Source organism: Sinohyriopsis cumingii, chromosome 2 (assembly GCF_028554795.1).
Source record: "Sinohyriopsis cumingii isolate HCF-2022 chromosome 2, ASM2855479v2, whole genome shotgun sequence".
NCBI classification, from domain to species: domain Eukaryota; kingdom Metazoa; phylum Mollusca; class Bivalvia; order Unionida; family Unionidae; genus Sinohyriopsis; species Sinohyriopsis cumingii.
Window position 1 is genome coordinate 98,964,047 of NC_142962.1, and position 19,423 is coordinate 98,983,469.

The following is a 19,423-nucleotide window of genomic DNA, read 5'->3' on the forward strand; positions in this document are numbered from 1 at the left end:
CAAATTCATTCATCAATTTACATGCATTGTTGAAACAATGCTTGTTTGCATCAGTTGTTTTCACATTCATTCTTGCAAAAATTCCAGTTTCTTTAGAATATCTGAAACAGTATATGTTCCTATGCCAAAAAATTTTCTCCCCATTTCTTCAGTGTTGGATTGTGCACAGATTCATATGCATATATCAGACTAATTGTGTTCTTTAATGATAGTTGAATTCCATGATGCTTAGCTGCTTGTTCTGATATGTGAGTGAAGACAAATCATAATCATGGTTACTTAAATAAATGTATGTAATGATTTTTTCCCCACTGAAAATCAATTAAGTGAATCTGGCTTTTAGAATACTCTTTGTTGGTCTCCATCAACAAAGCATCAAGAGCAATGCAACATGCCTGGTATATTATAAAAAACCCAATATTTGATAAAAACAACAACACAAAAAAATGTTCTATTGATCATATACAAATGAATTACATCAACCACAATCAAATAATAAGATAAACAAAAACTTTTTTTAAGGAGCATGCTTACAAGTATTTAGTGACAGATTTGCTTTAAAAGCCGACTCTTTTTTATGGTGCAAAGACTTTAGATAGGCTGTTATCAGCTCTAACCCATGTCAGTTCACCTGTCAAGTATTGTTTTAACTTTGCATACCCTTGGGACATTTTTCGGGTCTTTGTCTAACAGATAAGCTTTCTACATTACTTGCTAACCATACTTATTTAGTTTGAATGGTTATCAGGATTTTCAAAATACATTTCAATGTTCAAAGTGAGTTTCAGTTTAAGGGGTTTTACAAAGTGTACAGCATAAATTTGGGATCAGAATTTGTTTTGCTGTTCAGAGTTGAGGGGTTTCAGTTTGCAGGGGAAAAATAATGATACTAAAAAAGAAACTGTTCGGGACTTCAATAAAAATTTCAGTCTCAAGGGAATCCCAGTATATGGCATTTCAGTTTTCAGGAGTTTCACTGTGCTTTATGGTATAATTCCTACTGTTACATTGATGATCAGATATCACAGGTCATGCATGCTAAGCCTGGAAGAAAGTGTAGTAGTTTAAATTACAATTACATATATTTCTTGTTTGTATTTTTTCTTTGTAACCACTAGCACCATCATCCAGATTTGTGAATTTTTTTTATTTGTTGCAGTTTGGGAGACAGTACCCTAATAAGCTAATGCAGTGGTTCCCATCCCTGAGGTGGCAACCCAAATCAGTGTCTTGAAGATATTCTGGAGGGTTGTCATTTTTTTTAGGGTGGCAGAACTTATCAAAATGTGAAAACAGGGTTGAGAGGCTCAGAAAAAAACTATTTTTTAGGGTCATGGCCAAAAAAGTTTGGGAACTACTAAGCAACCAAATTCACGCAAATCCAAATTTTCTGAAATAAAAATGGCTTGTATTATGTATCTAAAAAATATGATTTGCTTTAATACAGTCTAGTCCTTATTACCTTACATTTCCTTCAATTTAGTCAGCTATTACTTTGAATATAAATTATCATAAAAAAATTATTTTGATTTTTCATGGTTCATAAACACATTAAAGGCTATAATATACAGATATGTTTAGAGTGAAGTATCTCACCCTAAATTATGCTACAACAGGTGATCCAGGCTGTTCAGAGCAGGATTCCAACAGACAACCTTTGACTTGAAAGTCAAGCACACTAATCACTGAGTCACTGCAGTTTTCTAATATGAACCACTTATACACTACAGCTCTCTGATGCAAACAAATGCAACTCTAATACAATCCACTGAGCCACATCAGTTTCGTAATACAAACCACTGCAGCTCTCTAATATGAACCACTTTGCCACTGCAGTTGCCTAATACACACCACTGAGCCACTGCATTCCCTGATACAAACCATTGAGCCACTACAGCTCTCTAATATGAACCAATGCACTGTATACAAAACTGCATCTGAAGTGTTCTATTTCCAGTGCGGCGAAGCTTGTGCAATTTTCTTGTTGATTGCCAGACTTGGGTGCCCAGATTAACCAAAGCAGTATAAAATCACACGGGTTCAGGTAGTGTGGAATAGGAACAATCTGTTGGAAATTATTGTGAATCCTTTTATCCAGAAGCTTTCCTGACAGTAGTTTGAATGGGATTACTAATATTAGACTGTGTCATTGTGATTTAGATGTCCTTCCAGTAAGTAACAAAACATGTAATTAGCACTGGCTAATTATCCATTATGAGTTTAGTAATTCCTTGGCCTAATTATCCATTACGAGTATAGTAATTCATGTTTTATCAATGTCCTTGGATTTCGATTGTTGGCATCATGGTTCCAGATTGCATATTCATTTATTTTTATTTTCACAGGCAATGTTTTTTGCTGTTTTCAGAATGTCACATTTTCATTCATACTTGCATGTAAATGTAAGGATATACCTCTGATCCAGATGGCATTTATGGCCAGTATATTTTGTGTTTTATTCATGGTTCATAGCAGCCATAAAATCTGTAAATTTGTACCCATGAATACATCACATATTTCATGTGTTAGAACAAATGTAGGCTAAGTCTTTGAAAAAAAGACAAGTGTTAGTTAAAGCTTTTTCTGCAAAGCTATGTACATATATGTTAACATTCCAGCTATATACATATATTAACATTCCAGTTAGGTACATATGTTAACATTCTAGTTATGTACATATATTAACAATCAAGCTCTGTACAGTATACATATGCTAAAATTGGGGGCGCCTGAGTGGTCTAAAGTGCTCTCCATTACGAATCACTGCCATCTCACCTCTGTCTGCGTGGGTTCGAGTCTAGGATTCGGCCGATATGGGTATGTGAGAAAGCTTGCTAGTAGCTTATCGTGGGTCGGTGGTTCTTCTCAGGGTTTTCCTGGGTTCTTCCTCCACCATTAATACTGGCCGCCATGCATAGCCTATCGTGTGCTGAAAAATGGCATTAAACACCACAACAATAACATCATGCTAAAATTCAGGTATGTACATGCTAACATTCCAGCAGTGTACATGTGTTAAAATTCAGTGTACATGTGTTAAAATTCCAGCATTGTACATGTGTTAAAGTTTCAGCTGTGTACATGTGTTAAAATTCCAGCTATATACACGTGTTAAAACTACAGCTATGTGCATATGTTAAAATTCCATTTATGTACATTTGTTAACATTACAGAAATGTATGCGTGTTAATATTCCAGCTTTGTACATATATTAACATTCCAGAATTTCAAAGTGGTTACAATTGTAACATTAATTTTTTGGGGGTTGCATAGAAGGAGACATGGTTATTAACATAGACATTTGTTTTATATTTATTTCAGTGTTGTTGATGTCTACACATCTAAATATTAAAATGGCTATAGTTCTTTATTGACCCAGCTACTGAAAATGCACATTTCATACTGATAATTTTTTATTCTTCTGGTAATACAGACAGAGGAAATATAACCATATGTATGTCCATCCGTCTGTCCTTTGACAGTTTCATTCCATAGCATGGCATTTCATCCAAACTCATTACACACCTAATGATTTTACTTCTGACAAATAAACATTTGTCATACTCAGTTTTTTATGTTGCCAAGGAAACAAATTGTAGTAGAAGTAGTGTTATTAAATGAGAGTGATTTGCTGGCGGGTTATTTCAATTGGAATCTTTATGTAAGGGTTGGACGAGATGGATATTAGTATAGATTGCTTGTTTTAACATTTTCTGTGCCAAACATACATTATGAACATTTTAAAAAGAATGGAGAAAGATATAAAACTCAAAATGCAGATGACGTGTTCTTGCAAATACTTATTTTTTAAAGTTAATTTTACTGACTGATATAGCTGCAATATTATCAGCATTATATTATCGTTATTATTAGTATTTTTAAAAAAAGGCTCAGCAATGCCTCCTTGGATAATATCAGCTGATCCGCTTTCATATGAAGCACTCATACATCTTATCAGTGTCAAGAAATATCAACACGTGTTCACTTGGGCACATGGGTTAACATTGATTCTTTTATTCTAGCTTTAAGACAATGGTAGAACATAAAGGTTTGTTTGTTAGTTCAATATAAAAGGTAGATTTATTCCACACTGGTCAATTATAAATCCATTTTACTATTCAGAAACATACCTGGATGTAGTAATTATAATCAGTACAATCAAGGAATTCTACAGGGTCCTAGTAAATATAATCTTCTGCTTTTATATGCCTGGTTGATTTGCAACATGTATTGTATAATGCCGACGACAAGTGACTGGTAGTGTTAAGAACTTGATGCATGCAGAGTTTGGATAGGTTTAATTTTATTGATCAGTTCCCAGTCCTTGCCTCAAATGTTATGTAGCTTACTGCTGGAGGGAGTTCATTTTCAATTCAAGGAAAGAATTTATGTGGATTTATGCTTTGAAAAACAGTATTGAAATCTGTGATATCATTTTACCATCTAAGATTTTAAAGTGCCATTTCTATTTACTCGGTACAGATTTTTTAGTGCTTTCATAACTGGCTCTTTACTAAAATTGGACTACAAAGTATTTTGATTCATATCCTGATGATCAAATTTTATCAGATTTTTCGAGCTGTAGTCAAGGATTTTTGCAATTATGGAACTGTTCAAGGTAAATAATGTCTACATGTTGAACTTGTTCTTCAAATGCCTATTTCAGAATGTGACTTTCTTCAGTTTTATTTTGTATTATCTCATTCAGAACAATTCTATCTCCACTAGTCAAAGATGAGAAGAATTTTTGTGATGACCCTTTTGTCGACATCCATTAGTCAAGTTTGTTATCACTACCACTTCTAGACTACAAAGAGGATTGCCATGAAACTTGACACATTCATACCAAGGTCTACTTGATCCCAGATGACTATGCTGCCTTGCAGTATCTAATATGGCCACTAAGACAGCCATCTTGAAATTCTTATCATTGCTACTACTCCTAAAAGACTTCTTATCAGTTTTACTTGGTCTGTAATAAAACCAGTGCCAATCAGACATCCATGTTCACAATGAACAAATTGGGTTATTGTTACTCCTTATGTCATACAGTCGACTCCACTTAACTGCACATAATTTAACTGCACACTCCGGATAACTGCACGTAGTCACGCCGGTCCTGCTTTTTCCCAATGCTTTTCAATGGGAACAAACTTCAGATAACTGCACTTCGCTTAAATGCACACTCCGGATAATAGCACGATAAATGTTCTGCCCGTGGCACATTATTCATTACAATTTTACTCCGGTTAACTGCACAATGTATAGTTAGGATCAGTTATTGCCAGTCCACTGCTGTAGCGCTTCAAATAAGCCGACAATTAAGCCGGTAAATGCCATAGGTGGTAGATACATGTATATTCCCGCCCACCAGGGAGCAATAGCGTGGGAACAATCATATGTTGCAATAGATGACGGTCTTCAGACAGAAGGTGAAATCGACGACTCAGTAGAAAATGATGAAAGAAGTGATGACGACGAAGCAGTAGATGACCAGGTTTCATCTAAAGTCACTATTCAGTCACTCCAGAATTTACGCAGATTCATCGAACAGAGAGAATATGAGCTGTTTGAACCGTTTTACAAAATAGAGTCGGCAGTTCACCAACTTATTAGTAAAACTTTTGTGCAGACATCAATTGCCTATTTTTTTCAGAAATCGTCAATTTCATTGTGTTTGATTTAACAATATTACGTTAGTGTTGTTCATTGTAGACTCTTGTTTCATTTAAGTAAACGTTGAAAGAGTGGATTCTAATCATCTTTATACGTTATTCTTCACCTATATTCGTGTCGTGCTGATTTAAAGCTGTACTGTACCGTACTTCGGTTAACTGCACACTCCGTTTAACTGCACAGTCTCGTGACGGGCCCGAGGCTGTGCAGTTAACCAGAGTCGACTGTATTGAAATAAGGTTTATACCAAAAGACTTCATTGATGTCTTGTTGGTCCTAAATTCAAATGGTGCCCCTCAAACATCCAATATGGTTATCATAGTGGCCATCTTGAAAATCTTACAATTTCTCCTCCTGAATTGATCATCTGTCTGCTTGTGGTTTTTGCTGAAAGGCTTATGTTGACTGGTACTCAAGGAAAATCATGCTGAAAGGCTCATGGTGACTGGTACTAAAGGAAAATCATGCTGAAAGGCTTATGGTGACTGGTACTAAAGGAAAATAATGCTGAAAGGCTTATGGTGACTGGCACTAAAGGAAAATGATGATGCTATTTTGACTGAAAACATAACCAGTAAATCTTTTTTTTTGCAACTTCTAATTGGATGGCCATCAAACCACATAAGGTTTTCACCATAAACTCTCTTATCATCTCTGTATGGTTGTAAATAAAAATTATGTTGAATTGACATATAATAGGCCAGCATGTTGGCCACCTTGAAAATCTTGTTATGGCAGCTCCTCCTAAACAGACATCTGTAGGGACACGGGGTAATTTCACTTGTGAAGTCTAGTTGGACATAAATGGGGAAAGTGTCATTCTGACATCTAGGATGACTTCTTTGAGGACCATCTTGAAAGTCACATGCCTACTTCTCCAGAATTGATAGTTACAGTGGTGTTGGGTTTCTTTTAAAAGACTTCTTATATATCTAGTTGACCCTAAACAAAAATTGTGCCAATAATACATCCAACATGGCTGCTTTATAAGCCACATTGAAGATTTTATTATAACTACTTGACATGGGTTTCACTGTAAGATTTTTATGGTATCTGTTTGGTCCTTAATAAAAATGGTTCTAATCAGACCTCCAGTTTGATAGCTATAATGACCAACCTGCAGATCATGTTGTAACTTCTTCCCCTATATGGATACTCATGGTAACCCAGAGTTTAAGTTAAAACACTTCCTTTGATACATAGTTGGGCCCAAGTGAAAATGGCACCTGTCAGACCTCCTATATGGTGGCCATGGTTGCCATCTTGAAAATCTTGTTTAATGTTTCTTCTGAAGAGAGATTTCGCTAAAAGGCTTACCCAGGGTTGTATTTTTATTGAAATAGAAACTGTTTTTCCAACTTTAAATTCATAGCCGTTGTGGCCATCTTACGATAACAATATTGTTCTTGCTAGTTGTCCTATACGTGATAGTGTAGCAACATGAGGTTATCATGTGATATCTTCTAATCGGTCTTAAATGAAAATGGTGTCAATCAGACCTTATCTATGGCTGCAATGTAACCATCATGAAATCTTAAGTTAATATCACAGCCTGACATTGATTTTAAAATCAAAGGACTTAGATTTCGTCTGTACTGACTTGTAGGGATGATAACATAGACAAGAATGAATGGATTTTTATCGTTGAACCTAGAGTATGGATTTATCTGAAGAATATCTGAAATGATACCACTTCAGTAACCATGTTTCTTTTATGATTTTTTTTTAAATAGATCTTTTGTAACAAACTAAGCAGGAATTTGTATCTTAACATTGTTTAAGACAAGTTCAATGATTTTTTTTTAATGGTATCAGGCCCAAGGGGACAATGGCCATGATACAATTCTTGTAGTATACTTACAGGTATCTTGTAAACATGTTGACCTGAACACAAGAAAATTGTTTGATTTTTTAAAAAATATATGTTTATAGTTTCTCAAGAATATCAGAGATTGTTTCAGTACTTGACATTTAAAAGAAGAAATGGGTTTATCCTGATTCCTCCTAATTATTTTTTTCTCCAGTAGAGACCCAATTCATCCAGAGGACCTCATTTTTAGTTCTACTGGTCATAAGCCAGAAGAGCTTCTGTGTTGTCCATTGACCATCTTTCTGTTTGCTAATGCCCCAAAGCTACTTTGAGGATTAACATGAAACTTTATACACACATTCATCCCAATGTTTATTTGACCCAGAGTGAAAATGGTGCTGATCTGACATCACTTAAGTCTGTACTGTACTACAGTAGCCATCTAGAAAATCTTGTTAGGGCCACTCCATGTGATTCTCACCAAAAGACTTTTTATAATATCCAGTTGGCCCTAACATAAGAATGGCCACCAAGGAAATTATTTTGAAAATCTTATCAGTATTCCTTGTAATTGAAAAGCCATATCAACATTGGTTTTACACAGAAAGATATATGACATCATGTTGGCTCTAAATAAAAATGGTACCAAGCTGACTATGATGGCCATCTTGAAAATCTTGTTGTTGCTACTCCATGCGGATGGATTGTCACATAAACTTGAGATTTTCACCAAAGATTTCTATGATGTATTGAATGTTCTGAATAAACACAATGCCAGTCTTATATCTAATATGGCTGTGATAGCAGCCATCTTGAAAATCTTGTTATTGCAATTGCTCCTAAATAGAAGTTCATATCTACATGGGGTTTGCACCAAAAGACTTGCTATGATATCTAGTTGTAAAGAAGAAATGGTCTTATTATGGATTCAGTGAGATTCTTTTTGGCCCATAAGGCATAAGCCCCCATCAGCAGATTCTTGTTAAGTATTCCAGACATGTTAAAGTGCCAAGAATGGGGGCATGGCTCTTGTCAGGGGTATAATGTTTTAATTCGAGGAGTATGCAAGAAAATCTAGTTGTTTTTGTTGGCATGCATCCTTAATTTGATAATTTATATAGCTTGGTAGGTAATGTTTTGCAAATCTGGCATGTTTTGTTGTCAGAATCCTGGGTTTAAAAATTTGTGTGTATTACCCTTACCAATCATAGGATGAATCATGTCGGATAGATAATATTTATTTCAAATACCATGCTGCATGTTCAGACTTACGATAGGATTTACCTGCACAGCATGTATTCAAAGAACTGCTAAGTGAATTTGTAGTCTACAGCATGGCATTGAAATGCATTTAAGATGAAAACATTCAACAGCTGTATTATGTCAGCTGAATGGAATTACCTGTGCCTATGAATTTTTACATATAGATCTACTAAGGCTTAAGTCGGATATGGCCTTGATGCATACAAAGTTAATCTGCAACATTCATTTTCAGTGATAGTTGTGTCTGTGCCTGGTACAGTATCTTCATGTACATGTATTGAAGTCATAATCCAGCTGCACACTGTATAGACACAGATTAGCCATTACACTATGCACCAGCAGGTCAGGGTTTATGTTGTATGCAAGTGGACATGACGTATGTGTTAGTATCTGCAGTGTGTGATTAAGTGATTTTTTTTCTTTCTCATTTGCACATGTGAGAGTGATCCATGATAATACCTATGACTGCTCATTTCTAATCAGGTTTGTGAAATTAATCTAATTCTTTCTTTTATGAACCTAAAATATTATATGCTGTTTTTCATAATTTTGATATCTTCCTGGTACAAATGTAAAGTTATACATTTGTAACTATCAGTTAATTCTAAAATTAATGCAGGTGTGCTGTGACATTGTATGTTTTTTTGAATATATGTATGATGAATGTTAAGAGTCTAATGACAGTGGTTGTCAAAGGTTACTATCATATACTCTTCCAGACTGGTTATACTTGTTCAACTCATTAAAGACCCAGGAAGGGTCACATGATTATATACAGTATATTGTCAAGTATTGTTCATTATACTTGCCAGATTGGTACTGTACTTTTTGTTTTAATTGTGTGTGTGTGTGTGTGTGTGTGTGTGTGTGTGTGTGTAAGTGTGATTTGGATTTTTAATGTAACTTTAACAATTTTTCAGTCATATCGCTACAATGTCTGCAGTGTGGCAGTTTATAGTCATGTCTAGCACTGGGGCATCATGCTGCAGACATGTAGCATGATGTCCCACCCAGTCATATTATCCTGACACCCGGCCGACCAGTCCTAACCCTAACCTCTTAATGCTGAGTGCCAAGCGAGGCAGCTGTTAGTACCATTTTTGTAAGTCTTTGGTATGACTTGGCCGGTGATTGAACCCATGACCTCCTGCATCCGAGGCAGACGCTCTGACCACTAGGCCACCGGAGTGGTCTGTTTTAGTTGCAATCCATGGTTTTAGAGTCAGAGGGTGGGTAGGTACAGGATACAAATTCTGTTACAGTTGATTTACCCACTATTTTCAGTAGTTGGTAGATGCTGGTATTCTTGTTTGGTATGTTGAAATTTTGATTCAGATGTAACAATGAAAAATCACCTTATACACCGAGAACATTTTTGAGTACATAGAAGGAAATACTTCATGAGTGAAGTGGAAACATTAAAGAATAAACAATGTTTTCAGTTCACAATTGAAATATTTTCTTCTATTTACTAAAAACATTGCCTATTTTCTTAATATTATATATTTTTAAAGGTAAATCCCATAAATTTTCATGAATTTTTTTCTCCATTCTGTGCTAGTGCAAGTAATGGCTGCATTACTACTTTGTTTTCATAAAAAAAAGAAAAGATTTTTATTTTCATACACACAGTTCTTGCACTAGTTGATAGTGAACATTGCTGGGGTGGAGGTACCATAGAATCAACACAAAATGGTCATATCCAACAGACTTCATAGTGTAACATGATTAAACAGTATTTAATAATTGTGAGTTTACTTGTAAAGATTTTAGTTTTCTATTATGCTATTTCTACATTAAGATGTGAATTTTTGTGTCATCTTGGCAAGCAGCTACGGTAGTCAATTTCTGTAACACACAGTGCACCCAAATTTTGATTGTCACTTAAGTTTGGTTTACACTCAACACTCATCAGTGCCTGATTTCTCCATCATTTTCAGACACAATTATGACTGTGATGGATAATTAAGCAAATGTGATTACATGTACTACATTTAATTAGACTTTTTTTCTTGAAAGTGTGTTCAATTTGTTGTGGATTATGACAGGTATACATACTGAATGGCCATACTATACTAATTAACTCCCCTAATGGTCATACTAATTAGCTCCCCTAATGGTCATACTAATTAGCTCTCATAATGGTCATACTAATTAGCTCCCCTAATGGTCATACTAATTAGCTCCCCTAATGGTCATACTAATTAGTTCCCCTAAAGGTCATACTAATTAGCTCCCCTAATGGTCATACTAATTAGCTCCCCTAATGGTCATACTAATTAGCACCCCTAATGGTCATTCTAATTAGCACCCCTAATGGTCATACTAATTAGCTCCCCTAATGGTCATACTAATTAGCTCCCCTAATGGTCATACTAATTAGCACCCCTAATGGTCATACTAATTAGTACCCCTAATGGTCATACTAATTAGCACCCCTAATGGTCATACTAATTAGTTCCCCTAAAGGTCATACTAATTAGCTCCCCTAAAGGTCATACTAATTAGCTCCCCTAAAGGTCACACTAATTAGCACCCCTACCTCTTGATCATGTTGAGGCTTTTACATCACAGCTATGGTGTTTGGGCAACATGAAATATCAAATACCAACAGGTCACGTAAGTTAAGTCACTTACACTTTACATGTTTCATGTGAAACCTGTTTTAAAAACATTTATACTCTGAGCCTACTATATGTTTTTTTTTTGTTGTTGGCATTCTTGATGGCCCCTCCTCATTGATTACAAAGTATATACTAGAGGCTGTACATAAAGCTCTGTTCATCGTCATGGGGAGAAAGAAAGAGAAGGAGAAGATGACAAAAAGAATGAAATAGGCCTTAACTTGGAACTATAGGTTTGAATAACATACATAAGGACAGGTATATTTTCTGAATGGGTAAGGAAGGTGTTATCACCACTGTGTTAATAAACGTGGTTTTGTGATGTGATGTGATGAAAGTGGTATTACTGAGTTTTTCCCTCTGATATATTTCACCATCTCATGTTGAAATATATAATATTTTTTAAAAAAAATTTTATGCAAGTTTTGCATTGAATTGAGAACATATACAGTAGTACCTCAAAATATACAGTGGTTTACATCATTACATTGCTGCCCTTCTTTTATTTTTGTTGTGATAATGGATCCCTGGTAAATTTAATCAAAATCTCTTTTTTCATGGCTGATTTGGTTATTTTTATATGCTTGATATCATATCCTTAATACCACCTTTTTGTGTTTGAATTATAATGACAACATCCCCCATTATAAGGCTCTCATTTATAATGTAGGTCACTTTTATTATGACTCTATGGTCTTAAAGTAAGTAATAGAAAAGTGCAAAATCCAACAAGTTCTGTAAAATTCAACAAATTATTTCCTTATCCAAAGTGAAAATTTAAGGATAACTTACAGGATTGTGAATTAAATCACAAATAATCCTTGAATTTCTAATACATATGCTAAAGAATAAAGTTCTTAATAAATTTTTGTGGTATTCCAAATAATTTTGACCACAGAATGTGTTGATTACCTGTATTGGCCTGTAGTCACTAATGTACTAATGACCTTAGGGGCCCTGAGTGGCCGAGTGGTCTAAAGTGCTCTCCGTTACTGGTCACTGCCATCTCACCTCTGTCTGCGTAGGTTCGAGTCTCAGACTTGGCCAATGTGGGTATGTGAGAAAGCTTGCCAGTAGCTTCTCGAGGGTCGGTGGTTCTTTCCAGGGATTTCCCGGGTTCTTCCTCCACCATTAATACTGGCTTCCATGTATAGCCTATCGTGTGCTGAAAAATGGCGTTAAACCCTACAACAACAACAACTAATGACCTTAATTGCAGTAATGTGCCAATAATCTTTTGTTGGATCACAGTAATATAATTCAAGGTTTCTTTGTTGGAATTCACTATAATTCCCAGTTAATGTCTCTTCCCAAGAATAGTATAAATGAGTACTTTGTATTTCCAGAGAAGAATATTTATATTAAATGATTTCAGCCCAAATTGAACACTGAACACAATAATGATTGTTCCTCAAGACCTCTTAGTACAAATGGCTAATTTTAAATTAAACAAGATTTATATAAAACCTAAGACATAAAAGAATAACCTGGATGAGGGCCTGAAGTTCATTTCTAGAAAAATCTAAGTTATAATTAGAAGGTCTGTTACTAAAATTATAATAAAGAACATGGTAAACACAATGTCCTTGACACAGACCAAGATAATGATCCTAATATTTATTCCTCACTCCAAAATATAAACAATGCTGTTAACACAGTGTATACTTTATTTTTCTGGTTTCGTTTAATCAAACCCTCTTTGCTACAAGTACTTCCCATAAACTGTCATTCAGATGCCACAAGGTGTGAATAAAGTCCAGATAAAAGAGGCATCCTTGTACACAGTGGTACCTCTTAATTTTACCCACTTGCATCAGAGCAGCACTTTTATCTTTTTTATTGTTCATTTCAATCACAAATTGAAGAGAATTCTTTTAATTAAGCATACACATTTTTTCTTGCAGATCCTCTGTGAGTGGTCCTCAGCTTTCGACAGCCCGGCGAGCAGCACGTCAGCGAGCCATGATTCGACAACAGCAGCTAACACTGGATTCTGACTTGGCCGGGCAACTCTCAGATGATTCTGTAACTAAAGGTAAACTGCACAATATTATTTTTGATCTGCATAGGAAAACGGTTTTAAGATCAGGTCTATGTCTCCAGTGGCCTAAGTGGTTAGAGCATCTGCCTTGGATGTGGGAGGTCACAGTTTCGAACCCCAGCTGATTCGTATTTGCAGCTGCTTGGCTTGGTGCTCAGCATTAAGAGGTTAGTGTCAGCCTGGAGTCAGGATAATATGACTGGTGGGACTTGATGCTACACATCTGCAGCGTGATGCCTCAGTGCTAGACATCTCTATAAACTGCCACACTGCAGACACTGTATCGATATGACTGAAAATTGTTAAAGCGCCATTAAAAAGCAAAGTCATACACACACACAAACCAATACTAAAGGGCTATATTATATGCATGTGGCTTGTGTCCACCTGCTGCCACTACCATAAATACTCACTTGAAAGTCAAGCCCAACTGCTAACTGCACAGACCCAGATCTGCTGTTACATAATGTGCCAGAAAATGATTCTTTGAAGCTTGCTAGGAGTAATCAGTAGAGTAAACAACATACACCCTGATCTGGCAGCACATTTTCCAATGGCAGATCAGGTTCTATTTTATTTGCACTTGGGTTAGGCTTATAAGTCAGTATGTATGGTAAATTTGTGTTGTCTTGTTTGCATTCTTAAGTTTTTTTCTGCATGTAAAGATTCTTCTAAATAATATTTCGCACAATGGTCCCCTATGAAAAGTGGTTATGAATTACAGTTTGGGTATGGTAAATTGATGTGGCCAACAAAAAATAAATGTTGAGACTACAGGAGAAAATGCCTTGCTGAGAGACATACCATGGCAGTTGACCCGGACTGATCTGGACAGAATTAAAACATGCAGACCCACCATTGCTATCAGATTCCAAATTAAAGAACTTTTGACCTCAAGAGACTGTATAGTAATGAAACACATCTATAAAATGAACACCGAATTAAAGTGAAATGTATGTATGGACTGTGGCTTTAATGTAGCAAGGGACTACTATGTGGACTGCGGCTTTGATGTAGCAATGGACTGCTGTAGTGACTATGACTTAGATTTAGCAAGGGACTATGGTGTGGACTGGTTTTGATGTAGCAAGGGACTACTGTGTGGACTGTGGCTTTGATGAAGCAAAGGACTACTGTGTGGACTGTGGCTTTGATGAAGCAAAGGACTACTGTGTGGACTGTCGCTTTGATGTAGCATGGGACTACCGTGTGGACTGTGGCTTTGATGAAGCAAGGGACTACTGTGTGGACTGTCGCTTTGATGTAGCAAGAGTGTGCTGTACATTTGTATGACATGTACTGATCCACACATTAAATTGACTTAAGAAAATCTTTTATTGATTTTTAATAAAAGAAAGGAAGGTAAGTTTCACTGTTGTTGTGATGCCATAGAAGCATTTCCCAAAATACATATACATGAATTAGAGGGTGCTGAATAGACCTGTTGACCCACTTAAAACCATTTACTTAATCTTCGGTCAGTTTTATTCCTTTTAAATAAATTTGTATGGTTATTTATTTTCCAGTTCGCAAGAAAAATGCACATTAATAAATGAAACTCATGATGTAAAGTTTGTAGAGTTGTTTATACAGTTATTACATGTATCTATCAAGCCTTCATGTTTGTAGGTTGCTTTTGGTTTAGGTGTGTTTGTGTGATTTAGATTTTTAACGTAGCTTTAACAAGTTTTCAACCATATCGCTATGATGTCTGCAGTGTGGCAGTTTATAGTGATGTCTAGCACTGGGGCGTCATGTTGCAGACATGTAGCATGATGTCCAACCCAATCACATTATCCTGACACCAGGCCAACCAGTCCTGACACTAACCTCTCAATGCTGAGCACCAAGCGAGGCAGCTGTTAGTACCATTTTTTTAAAGTCTTTGGTATGTCTCAGCCTGGAAACGAACCCACAACCTCCTGCATCCGAGGCGGACTCTCTGGCCACTAGGCCACTGGAACGGTATATTGGATTAAGTTATTTAGTGCCAAGGTGATGATAGTAAAGTGCCACGTTCAAGGACATCCCACAGGAGCCAGTACTGGCTGATCTGAGGGTAGGATTTAAACCCACACCTTTTCACTTGCAATATCTGGCACACTAACCCCTGAGCCTCCATGGTTCCTGCCTCCATTTGTCACTTCTTGGGTGAATACTGGTCCTGTTGTACATTACCGATCATGGGGGGGGGTTTGTTTACAAATTGTGCGTGGATCAATTTGATTCAGTCTCAGGTGCTTAAAATCACCTACAACATGGTACATGCGCCATATTTTTTTGCCTTGCATATTTTCAAGTGGCTCTTCAGGTCAACACTAATCTTTATTTGCATGTTTACTGTGTAACATACTTCATGTTGGTGGTATACTTGAAATAAAAAGAAAAATTAAACTTCATATCAGGAAAAGTGTCAAGGTGATAGCTTATACTGCTAAAAAACATTCTTTGATAAGTGACAATACTATAGCTTTCCAAATCAAACACTTTTGTTTGAAAGGTTTTGGATACACTCCAGTTTCTTTATGTGAATTTTTGTAACGTTGTTGAAAGATATATTGATACAGTTGTTTATATCTCACATGTATACACACTTAGATCACCTGTATTTCTCACCATTCAAATTTTAAACTTTGATCATGTTTTGAGCAAGTCGTTTGAATAATATGTTATCATTTTTTCTCTGTCCATATTTATATACAGCACCACTAATTATAATGCACTTCATTATGATGACATGGTTCTGAGGCAAGTATAGATCTACTTTCATTAATTGAAAGCTATATAATATATATACATGTACTTCGTTATAAACCGCTCCAGTGGCCTAGTGGTTAGAGCATCTGCTTTGGATGCAGGAGGTCGTGGGTTCGATTCCCAGCTGAGTCATACCAAAGACTTACAGAAATGGTACTAATTGCTGCCTCGCTTGGTGCTCAGCATTAAGAGGTTAGTGTTAGGACTGGTTGGCCTGGTGTCAGGATAATGTGACTGGATGGGACATCATGCTACATGTCTGCGGCATGATGCCCCAGTGCTAGACATCACTATAAACTGCTACACTGCAGACATCGCAGCAGTATGACTGAAAAATTGTTAAAGCTACATTAAAAATCCAAATCACACACACACACTTAATTATAAAATGGTCTCACTTACATTTACTTTATGTACTCACTTATAAGCAAAGTCAAGCTGCAAACAAATATCAAGATCTGCCGTAGCATACAGATCAGGGTCTAATGATTGTTGTTTGTTCTAATGATTACTCCTAACAAATTGCATAGACCCAGATCGGCTGTTACACTATGTGACAGCTAATCTTGGTTTGTGCAGTTTGCAGTTAACTTGTCGTATAAGCAAGCATATATGGTACTTTTAATTGAAGTGCAATTTGTTAGTCAACAAAAGCTGTCATTAGCAATAAAATTGTTCACAGGATGAATGATTTTTGGTCAGGTAATATAATAATAATGACAAATTGGAAAGTTATTGCCAGTAGGTTGCATCTCCATTTTTCATCAAAACACACTAATAAGAGAAGTGACAGAAAATTTGGAAACATAATAGAATATTTTATTTTGAGCATGGGGCCAGCAAATACAACTGCATGATGTGAAATTTATCTAGTTAGGGAATGGAATATCTTTTGGTACAGGTTGGGTTGTGGAACAGTGGTTATAAGCCTGCAATAAAAGGAACCATGTTATAATGAAGGATTTTATCGCGATGGAGTTCTGTATGATACACCTCTCTCTGATTACTCACACTCAATGGGATCCAAAAACATAGAATTCACTAACTGAAGGCACAAGTTACCAAATTTTTTTTCTCTCCATCCCCTTAATCAAAGACAACTGGACTGTTTAATGGCTGAATACTTATTTTATTATCGTATTGGGAATAATTGATAATTGTCAATAAAGCACTTTTTCTAATGTTCTAAGTTTTTTTTCTGTATAAATTTTATTTTCAAGATGCCCAATCTCTGTGAGATGATTAACATTATTCCAATTAGTGTCTACAACCATCACGTGTTTGCATAAACTTAATGTGTTACGTCACTGCTTTTTTGCTGTTGTTGATTCACAACCAAAAACAAGATTCCTCTTTTCAAAAACTATGAACATTTATTTTATGAAACAACTGTCAAAGTCAGAACTCAATTTATCAAATTTTTTTAAAAATTATTGTTCTGTTAGTAAAATACTGTTGCAGGATTTAATTGCAAGTAATAGTGAAATGTTTTCTCATCCTTGAGGAAATCAGTGAGTGGCAGTTCAGGAATTTTAAATTTACTACAAACAATGAAACTTGCTTCTCCACAATGAACCATATCTGTGAAACAAAGCTCTTTATTTCATCAGTTATTCATTTCACTTGGTAGCCTTGCTACCTTTGATCAAACCTGTGAATGAGTAGGCTAATTTAATGTAGTTTAATTATATTACACACACAGTAATATTTATAATAGCATTTGATTGATCAATTTAAACAAGTTGACCTGACACAACTGGGGCCACTAGGACTTATGCAGGTAGGATTTGTATGCCTTTCATTTTTTTCTTTTTTTTCCATCCCCTTAATTAGATTGATGCAAAAGATGTAATTAAAATGATAAGAGAGAGCTGGTACGCTTTTAATTTGGCACAGCCAGATAATAAAAACAGCAGATATCAAAACGTGTTAGGTTCTCACAGAAACCTCCCAGACATAATTATTATGGTGGATTGACATATTTCACGCTTGAATAGAAGAGGACGACACATTCTGTTTATGAAACCAAGCTTAAAGATAGAACTTGAACACGAATTTCACCAGACAAATATTATTTAATTGGCATTTATTTCAGTACTGCCTCCAATAGGCCATTTTTATTGATTAAAAATTTAGTTGAATATTTTTATTTACATTGTAATTAGACTGTTGTTTGGAGAGAAAAAAAATTCACAAAATATATGACTTCTTAGTAAAAGTTGATAATTTCATAATGTTGATTTAGGTTTCAAGGTACTGTCAACTATTTTCAACAATAAAACAAGCGATATATCAAGGTTTCATTTACACATTTTGGTCACGATTTTCTTCGCATTCAAGAAATAGTGTATTTTCTAGCAAAATAATGTGGTCTGTGCCAGACCCTGCATTAAAATTGGGATCATGAGTTATCAGAGCATACATTATCGAGGTATTGGTGAACAATAACATATTCATTCTGCACTCAGATTGGTGGAATTTATTTTCTGAACATCTCAATATTTCTGTGACTTTAAATTTTGAGTATTCAAGTTTAATGAAGAAATACTGCAAGTCATACTTTTCCTTTAAAAGTGAAAATATCTTTGAATAAAATAAATTGAGTTCAGTAATTACCATATTTAAATGTGTTGTATCCTTGCCAACAATATGTCATAATTATGACAGAAAAATGTAATTGATTTGAAACTTTGGTAATGCCATCTTTGCACAAGGAGAAAAAAAAATCTTAATTTTCATGACATGAGAAGTGAAAATAGATGCAAATTAGGATCTATGATGACAGTGAAGGAGGGAGAATTCATAAAAGGTTTAAGCAGTTATTGTATGAAGGAAAAAAGAACTCTAGCTCTCTATGCTTCAGAGCAATCTTATTCCCTTCCCTGATCACCTCCACACCTGGCCCTCAGCTCTGCCCCAATCGGATGGTTAGCATTAAAAAATTCTTAGTTCATTAACAGTGTCTACTCACCCCCCAAAAAATATTGTCAAATGAGATAACAGCTGAACATTATTTTGTGGCATATGAAATAGCTTTTAAAAATAAATAGAATGATTTCCTGTTCATCAGGTCACAGTCAGCTAATTATTTTCTGAGCTATTGAACCAGCCTTTGTGTGGTGGTTTATTAAAGACTGTATTTCAAAGAATGAAGAGTGCTGATTGGCTGAAAATAATTACCAGAAAAGAAATTGACCCCAGTTTTTTGGAAGACGCCTGTGCATGAATATATTGTATACAAATGGACATTAA

At 35.5% G+C, this 19,423-nt stretch overlaps 1 protein-coding gene across 1 annotated transcript in view; it reads left to right on the plus strand.

Moving 5' to 3' along the window:
• Positions 1 to 19,423, plus strand: part of LOC149805455 (uncharacterized) — a 270,060-nt gene that overhangs the window by 215,343 nt on the left and 35,294 nt on the right. Inside the window, exon 28 of the mRNA XM_089934230.1 lies at positions 13,278 to 13,408. Within this exon, the coding sequence (XP_089790356.1) occupies positions 13,278 to 13,408 (131 nt within the window). The remainder of the gene's footprint in view (positions 1 to 13,277; positions 13,409 to 19,423) is intronic.